General features: G+C 41.7%; 1 protein-coding gene across 1 annotated transcript in view; it reads right to left on the reverse strand.

The window, feature by feature from the left end:
* The window catches only part of GCC2 (GRIP and coiled-coil domain containing 2), a 33,410-nt gene extending 26,361 nt beyond the window's left edge, over positions 1-7,049 (reverse strand). The window contains exons 1-5 of the mRNA XM_007456816.1: positions 7,024-7,049; positions 6,855-6,911; positions 5,829-5,913; positions 4,670-4,737; positions 593-697 (exon numbers count right to left, since the gene is read on the reverse strand). Coding sequence (XP_007456878.1) covers positions 593-697; positions 4,670-4,737; positions 5,829-5,913; positions 6,855-6,911; positions 7,024-7,029 — 321 coding nt within the window. The 5' untranslated portion in view covers positions 7,030-7,049. The remainder of the gene's footprint in view (positions 1-592; positions 698-4,669; positions 4,738-5,828; positions 5,914-6,854; positions 6,912-7,023) is intronic.
* Between the last annotated feature and the right edge of the window lie 2,123 nt (positions 7,050-9,172).

Consider the following 9,172-nt stretch of genomic DNA (forward strand, 5'->3'; position numbering starts at 1 on the left):
ATTTAATTTTCCTTTAAATGGTAATAAATTATGTAAGTTGTATTAAGTCATAGGCTTTAATGAATATCTCCTGAATAGAGTAATACAGCTTTTGGGAGAAAATTAGCACAGACCCAAAAGACAGTTGAATATCCCAGAACTGAATACACAACTTTCTTTTCTTTCTTTTTTCTTTTCTTTTCTTTTTTCTTTTCCTTCCTTCTTCTTTCTTTTTCTTTTTTCTTTCTTTCTCTCTCTCCCTCCCTCCCTCTCTCTCTCTCTCTCTCTTTCTTTTAGATAACATTTAGAGTATGTGTGACAATCAACTTATTTAAATAGGTAATTTTTTATAAAATAGGTAGTTTTTCCCATTTTATTAAAGAATATTACAACTAAAATGAAGATTACACAATGGAACAAGTAAATTAACTCTATCTCTATGTAGTTGGGTGATTTCAGTTATTTTTCTTTTTAAATATCAATCTGTTTCCCTGTCTGTAAATATTACAGTTAAAATCAGATCAGATGCTTTTTAAGGTCTTGGCTCTAAAATGCATAACTATACTATGTAAGTTAATAAAAAGCAAAAAAATAAAATAAAATGTTGCTTTACCTCAACCTCTTGCTTCATTTTAATATTTTCCTTCTTCAAAGAAACACACTGTTGCTCAGTCTCTGCTTTTTCCAAAAGAATAGCATCCAGACGTATGGTCAATGCCTGTTTTGGAACAGGATGATTTGTTTGCCTGAGGTTAAAAATGGTGGATTGACTTCATGCATAATTACCTCCTCACCTTTCCCAAACCATGCTAAAGTAAGAATATTTACAAAGCTATATACATAAGAGCAAAGTAAAAAGGAGAAAAGACATAAGGGTACGAGAAATTTCAATGTATCTTTGGAAAACTGCAAGTGGAGGACATGGAAGACGTGAATTAGAAAGAAGAAGAAGGCGATAGCCTAAGGGCTCGTGCAGGGAAACACATGAGAAGCTGGCAAACACTAATTAGAAAACTACACGCTCAGGAACTGGAGAGTCAGGTTCAAAAATCGGATTGACTGACAATCTCAATCAGGAGTGCTTAGAATAATGGGCAAGAAATCACCAGTGTCCCCCCTCTCGCAGAGAAGTTTATCTCCTGCAGAAATGAAGCAGGAAAGGAAGTTAATGAAGTGGAAAATAGAACAGCCAAGAGTCAGTTCTTTGAAAAAAGCTAACAAAATAGACTTCTTGTGAGACTGATCAAAAGAAGACAGAAGTCACAAACAATATTATGAATAACAAGGGAACCTATCTGTATATAAATTACAGATTATACAGTTAAGAAGAATATTATAATTATTAATCTGCCAATCATACTGAAAAGTAAAATGGTATGGATTAAACTTCCTAGAAAAATGTAACTCAAGAAAAAAAATTAAAAAGCATCATCAATACTATTACTACTTAAAAATCAAACTGGTGGTTTAAAATTGTCCACCAAAGAAAACAGGAGGATTAGATAGTTTTACAGGTGAGTTCTATCAAGCTTTCAAAGAACAGATTATCCCAATTACATATGAATTTTTTCAGACAAAACAAAAAGCAAGAAGAATTCTCAAGTTATTCTACACAACTGGCATAACTTGATAACATTATACAAGGACTCTACAGATAGGAAGATCACAGACCCATTTCACTGTGAATTTAGATAAAGTTAATCTTAAACATTAAAACTGAGATAAAATCCTAAACAAACCGTAGTCAACTATCACTCCAGAACTGCCTCTGAACTTTTTTTGTGAAATAATAAAGAAAAACTCTGTTGTTCAAAAATACAAAAACAAAGCAGATGTAGAAAATATTTAGAGTTCTATACCGAGTTATAGCTATTATTCAAACATGAGAGTAGAATAAAGCCACTTTTAAACACAAGATGACACAAAACCTTTCCTCCTGTGCATCTGTTCTTAGGAAGCTGGAGAAGGACATGCTCTACCAAAACGAGGTTAAACCAAGAAAGTGAAGGACCTGTGACCCAGCAAATGGGGTGGGGGGCCAACATATGAAAGCAGTATAAGTCACTGAATCATGGCAAAAGGCTGCCTCCAGGAAAACCACAGCAGACCTGGAGAACAACTAGACCAAATTAGCACAGGACAGAAGGCTTTAGGAGGCAGGTGTCCAGAAAAAAAAGGAAACGATTATTTGATCTGTTTGACCAGTTGGAAAGTAGGAGTCATTGTGAAAGATAGCTAAATTTTCATCTGTTGTAACAGGAAGTTAATAGCTAAGTGTCTCACCAAGGGATAAATCAAAGAAAAGCAGTATAAGCATATTATTCGGAAATACAGAGATAATTTCCATAAGCTATTTAGAATTATAAGTTATTTAGTTGTTAGTACTATTTCTAAATCATGAGCATATATTACTTTTGTTAAAACAATTTTAGTTTTAGAATTAGTTTTTTCACATTGCATAGTATTGCAATGTAAACTTCTGTTTGGTAAATTATCAGGGGAAGCCTGAAAACATTAATAATTTTAGGAGACATACAGAGGACATTATCTGAAAACAGCTATAAATATCCTTAAAGAGTAGAGGCACAAACAGACAGTTATTTCCTAGGAAATACAAATTTGATTCCAGCAAAGAGAAAACAATAAGTGATACGTACTAGAAATTCTGCATCTTGACATGCAATTGTTACCTTCCTCTTGCATTTGGAAGCAGCATATAAGTTCACTGTAATACCATACACCTCAAATTTTGACATGGAAATACGGGTTTTTATTCCTCTTTTTTAAAAGTCAAATATGCCAGGTTTGCAATAAAACTTTAGATGTATTTCAAGGCACTAGAAGATGACCATCAGAAATTTTAATAACCAAAACTTGTAAAAAGCCATACATTTTTATGAAGGACAGAAAATTCTGTATTCAAAGCCATGTTTTTCCACTGTACTTTTTCCAGTGAAGAGATAAAACATAGCAAGAAAGTCTTTTCCCCTTTCCAGAGGTGCAGAGGACATATCACATTGCAGTATATGATTTTCCTAAAACAGAAAACTTACAGCAACTGAATAACTGATGCACAGCTCCGCCAATCACTCCCCAATGTAATTTTCTCATTAACACTGGAAACCAAAGATTTCATTCTCATTTAATTTTACCAACCTTTACTTTCTGAGACTTGAGTGGTCAGGATAACATGCTTTAATATTAAATTAATAACCTGAAAAGTAAAGTTAGCTAACTGAGAGAAATTTTCTACCCTTAAATTTTTAGGAGTAGTTTTGACAGAAAGGGAGAATACATTGATAAGGAGGAAATAAGGGACAGATATTTGAATATTCTGAAATGCAACAGCATGAAAAGTATTTTAAGGGCCAAGAGTTAACTGACGCAAAATTAGAACAGAATCTCTGCAGTGCTCTTTTCAAATACAAAAACCTCCTTTTTAGTGTGGGTGTGCATGTATGTATGTATGTATACATGTGTGTAGAAAATATCCCCCAAATAATATATGGTAATAATAAAACCATTGAGTACTTATGTGACAGATCCAGCTCTACGTACTGTATGTACTAACTCATAATACAACTCTATGAAAGTAGGCCTTATTATTATCCCTAGGCTACAGATGAAGGAAGAGAAGGAAGTTAAGAAACGTAGCCGTGGTCACACAGCTGGTGTGTGGCACAGCAGGGGTCTGAAGATCTAAATCAGGCAGTCTGGCTCCACAGTCAGTGCTCTTTAACTACATGGAGTTGTACTTTTGCTATCACTAATTAGGGAAATACATAGTGACCAAATAAACAAAACCATTACGAATTCAGTAATGCTTAAACCAATCGGCGCATTACAAATCCAAACGGTATTTGTGCACACCATTCAGGATTCATACACTGTTCTAGCTAAATGAAGAACAAAATGGTAGTGCAAGGTATGCACAGCGATTTAAAGACTCCTGGTAGTAGCTTCCTGGGAGTCCCTCAATTGTGCATGGCTCACAAGTTGGGACACTAAGATAACATATAATCAAAGAATAGATAGATACTATGACTCAAATTACAAATATGCAAAAGCAAGGAAAAAAATTTCTGCAGAGCTTTGAGAAGCAAAGAAACTTTAAAGGAGGTAGGCCAAGTGGGGGAAGGAAGAGCATTTAATTACATTAAGGGCACATAAGAATGAGCAACTCAGGATCTTAAACAGGGAATAACAATATAAAAACAACATTCTACCATCTGACGAGAATATGCAGAAGTAAAAGAGAAAGAGAGCTCAGTTACGGGTTATCAAGGTAAGTATGGTTAGCAAGTAAGACATGACGTGTTTAACAAAGAACCATGGGAATGGAGAGAATCATCAAAGTCCTGAGCGTGGCTGGGTTTTCTGATGGGGAGAGGGAACAGCAGGCCTGAGACTGAAGCAATAACCATAATTACAGTGTGTAAAGGATGAAAGGACAGAAAGTAATACCACTTCAGAACAGAAAGGGACGCAGAGGTCATTCACCTCTCTTTTTGCAGTCAACCAGAAAGGTGAAGAGCGTAACCAAGGGCAGAGAGGAAGTGGAACAAAAGGCACGGAAGCCAGGTAGTGCTCAAGCAGGCTGACAGCCCTCAAGGAAATCCGATTTATCATCAGGCATCTCCTCTAAGTACAGAAATGAAAATTAAAGCAATACTCACAACTGTTTCATTACCTTAATCATATCATCAGTTCCTCCAGCAACAGGTTTCGATCTCAATTCTTCAATTTCTTTCTCCAATTCTAAACAATTAAAAAAATAAAAAGATACTAGTTCAGAAATGAAGAAAAGAATTACTGGCTCAAGTGATAAGTATATTCTTAAAAAAAAAAATCACTATAAATTAGAATACATTTAAGAAGCAGCAGATATGTTGAGAAAGCACTAAGTTCACCCAGCATTACCTTTTATTTTCCTTTTTATTATGGAAAACTCCAAATGAATTAAAAAAAACCCAGAGAGAATAGTGCAATTAATCTCTATGCTCCATCATCTTGGTTTAGTAATTACTACATGACCAACCTTGTTTCATCCCAACCTGTATTCACTTCCTCCTTCCCCTCTTGTCTTATGCATCCTGATATTTTTGAAGCAAATCCCAGACATTATTTCAGCTGTAAATAACTTCTTACTGTATAATCTTAAAGCATACAACTAACCTCATATTAAACACACGTTAATCTATTTCATCAACTCATGCCTAGGTCTGGAGCCTGGAACATCTTTCCAAATAAATTACTCTCTTATCATAAGCTGATCCGGAAACACAGTTTGACCTTTTCTAGTAGTAAATAAGTCTTGGCTTTTAGGCAGGGCAGTTAAGTTACTGAAAATTCAAGAGCTCACCTACACATATTAAAAAAGGATACTAATATCTTTGTCTTTTTGGAATATAAAGAAAGGGAAACTGAATAGGCAATCAACCAACTTCAGTAAATAAATATACTTCAAAATTCCAGGAAGAAAAATCTTTTACTACTTTACTTGGGGCCGCTTCTTACTTCCTTGGGGCTCAGAACTTCATGTCTAGGAAAAAATGCTTTACTCAGAAGAATATATGATCCACATGAGGAAAAAAAAAGTGCTGAACTTTAACAAACTGTTTTTTAAAATCCTCCTCCCTGACTTTGTTAATTCAAAGGTAACTGCAGTTTAGGGATATGAGATAATAAAAAATATCAGAAGCAAAGTTTAGGATGCTAAGTAACAGATTCCACTACGCTAATATTATTGGATTCACTGATAAAACAAGCCAATGTACTATTACAAAACTAAGAGTTGTAACCACGATTAAACAAGATTGCGGTCAAGACGAATATTTTCAACCCAATACCTGTACATCTTGATTTAGCTTTCTGTATTAGCATCATCTGCTTCTTGGCAAACTTGATAAGATCTTCCTTGGGCAATGTTTCCAGCTGGAAGAGGCAGTGATGTTACCAATTAGGGAGAATTCATGTTTCTACTATACCACAAAAAAGAAACATAAAGTCTGCCTAAAAATAAAAAAAATCCTACTGAATAGATCTTTATGTCAACCAAACACCACATTTTTTAAGATTAGCAAATGCAAGTTTCACTCAATAATTATTAGCTCGGCAACTATTATGAAATGTAGAGAAAATCGCATGTATCCTCTTATGTTACAGATGTCCTTGTTACAGGTTAAGACACCTTCTAGATTTTGATTTCTTTAATTGCAAAATTAGGGAACTGGGACTAATTCTATGTAAAGTTCCTTAGATCTGTAAAATTGCTTCGTCCTATTCAAGGCTGAAAGGAGTCTCTGGGTACATGAAAACACGTAAGCCTAATTACAGCGATAAGATGAATCAGGGAGCGTTTAGGCTTTACCTAAAAATCAGAGAAAGTTCCTTAACCCCTGCGGGCTCAGTTTTCTTAGGCGTAAAGCTGGCATAACCACATTATTTATCTCACGGTTACCGTGAAGCTTCAATGCAGTTGAGTGTTTGGGCGAGTGTCTCAAAGTCAGCTTGAAACAATAAACCTCGGCGGCAAGTCCCCATCTCCTGGGCGCCCGTTCAGGGCCCCAGCGGTGACCTGTGCTCACATCGCTCACATCAGCGGAGGCGCAGACAGAGCCGAGCCCGCGACGCCCGCCCACCGCTCGGACCTCACACACCAGACGGCTTCATCTAACGTTGGGAAACTGCGGAATCTCTCAGCAGCACTGAGCCGGGCGGCAAGGAGACGAACTCAGGCTTCACACCGGGGAGCTCCGAGAGAAGGGACTAAACGCGCGACCGTGACATCTCAGGCCGAGAGCCCGGAGGAAAGCTGTCCCCCAGGGAGCCCCCTCCCCTCCCGGCAGGACCCCGCCGCTCCAGCGTCTCTTCACCTTGGATTTCCCGGTCCCAGGAGCGGCCGGCGAGGCCACCCCGTCGTGAACAGGCTCCTGCAAAACACAACGAAAGCCAGCCGGTCACATGCGGCTGTGCGGACTCCGGCGGGCGGGGAGGGCAGGCGGGGAAGCGCGGTGGTCCCTCGGCCCCCGGGCCCCTAGTTACCTCCATGGCCACCCGCAGCCCGCACTGCCGCCAGCCGACTCCCACGAAGCCCCGCCGCGGGTCAAAGGTCACGCTTCTCCGCCGGCTCCGCCCCCACGTCTCCAAGGCTGCGGCCCGGCGGCGCTTCCGCTTCCGCCTCGGGAGGTGGCTCCCCGCGCGCTCCGCCTCGCCCCCGGGCCGGCCCGCGAGGGGGCGTGGCGGGCCCGTGGGCGGGGCCCGGCGCACCACTGGGGCAGTGGGGGCAGTGGGGGCAGTGGGGGCCCCGGCCGCTCCTGGGGAAGGTCGGGCACTGTCGGGCCGCGCGCGCTCAGGCGGCCGCCCTAGTCTCCTGTCCCGTCACCTGTCCCCTTAGCTGTCCCATCTCCTGTTCCCTCTCCTGTCTTCAGCTGTGCTTCAGCTGTCCCTCACCTGTCTTATCTCCTGTCCTCCTCTGCCCTCAGCTGTCGCCTCAGCCCCCCTCAGTTCCCCCAGACGCCCTTAGCCTCGGAACGGGCGCGTGGCTGTGCCCTGCGGCTGCAGGTGGCCGAGGGGACGCGGCGCAGCTGTTCCTGAGGCGAGTGGGTGACCGCAGAGCAGGAGCGCTGTCCCGCCTGGCAGCCTGGACACCGGCCCTCCTACTGGACGGTGAGTAGTCCCGGCGCCCAGCCGCGCTCCGGGTGGACGCGCGGGTTGGGGACCTGTGCTGACACATCTGCCTTTCGTGGCCGGTAGCTCTTTCTTTGAGCGGGACTGAGGAAACAGGCCCGAGTGTGGGGACACTGGCCGGGGGAGGGAGGCGGCCTGGGGGCGGTGGGGACGGGCGGCGCTAGGATGGTCGGGGCAAAGACGTGCTGCCGCAGCCGGTGCCGTGAGCCACCAGCCTGGCACTGGCTGTCACTTGTCACTTGTAACGCCCTGACGCAGGTCGTGGGATGAAGTTCGCCAGCTTGGGGAAAGGATCCCCCTGCAGTGAGCTGGCTTCGGAAAATGCCCGTAAATCTGGACACTGGGCGGGGTTGTAAAATGAGTGACTTTCCTCGGGACTAGAAAAACAGTCTCAGACAGCTTTTTAGAAAAATCACGAGTAATTCCTAAAAGCCACCAAAGTTCTCAATGTTTACGTGGCAGTGAATACAGTTAAGGAAGAGTGACTAAACGCGTTGGCAGGTAGTGTTGGTGAAACTCGAGACTTTGAGCACCTTTTGGAGAAAAAGAGGACTTTCTGTTGCCCCCTCTCCATCTAGTCCATTGCCTTGTATATATATTCATGCATTGCACTGCATGCAGACTTAATTGAATCTAGGAATTAATTGATACAGAAACCGATCAGCAGGACAGAACCTAAGATCACTGGTCATTTTCTTCTGGGTTTTGAGGAAACTTAGAACTAAGACCACAGGGCTTTTGTTGTATCTATTAACATCAAGGACGTTATAGCATTTTTTCCCCCCCTTACAGTATGGGATCCAGGCTAGAATCAGGTTTTGCATTTAATTGTCACATCTCTTTAGGCTTCTTTAATCTGGAACGTTTCCACAGCCTTTCTTTGTCTTTGATAAAATGGACATTTTGGTCAAACTTTGGACATTTTTGACATTTTATAAAACAAAACCAAAAAACCCCCCAAACAACCGAACTCATAGTAACAGAGAAGAGATTGGTGTGGCAGAGGCAGGGTGTGGGAGTGGGCAAGATGGGTGAAGGGGGTCGAAAAGTACAAACTCTGATTTATGAAGCAAATAAGTCTGGGGGATGTTGTGCGCAGCATGGTGACTACAGTTAATAATACTCTACTGTATACTTGAAAGTTGCTGAGAGAGTCGATCTTAAAAGTTCTCATCACAAGAAAAAAATGATGGATATTTACTAGACTTATTGTGATGATCATTTCGCAATACATACAAATATCAAATCATTATATTGTACACCTGAAACTAATGTTATATGTCAATTATATCTCAATAAAAAAAGGAATAAGAGGGCTTCCCTGGTGGCGCAGTGGTTGAGAGTCCGCCTGCTGATGCAGGGGACACGGGTTCGTGCCCCGGTCCGGGAAGATCCCACATGCCACGGAGCGGCTGGGCCTGTGAGCCATGGCTGCTGAGCCTGTGCGTCCAGAGCCTGTACTCCACAACGGGAGAGGCCACAACAGTGAGAGGCCTGCGTACCG

The sequence above is a fragment of the Lipotes vexillifer genome, unplaced genomic scaffold, assembly GCF_000442215.2.
Source record: "Lipotes vexillifer unplaced genomic scaffold, Lipotes_vexillifer_v1.1 scaffold777, whole genome shotgun sequence".
Classification (NCBI taxonomy): Eukaryota; Metazoa; Chordata; class Mammalia; order Artiodactyla; family Lipotidae; genus Lipotes; species Lipotes vexillifer.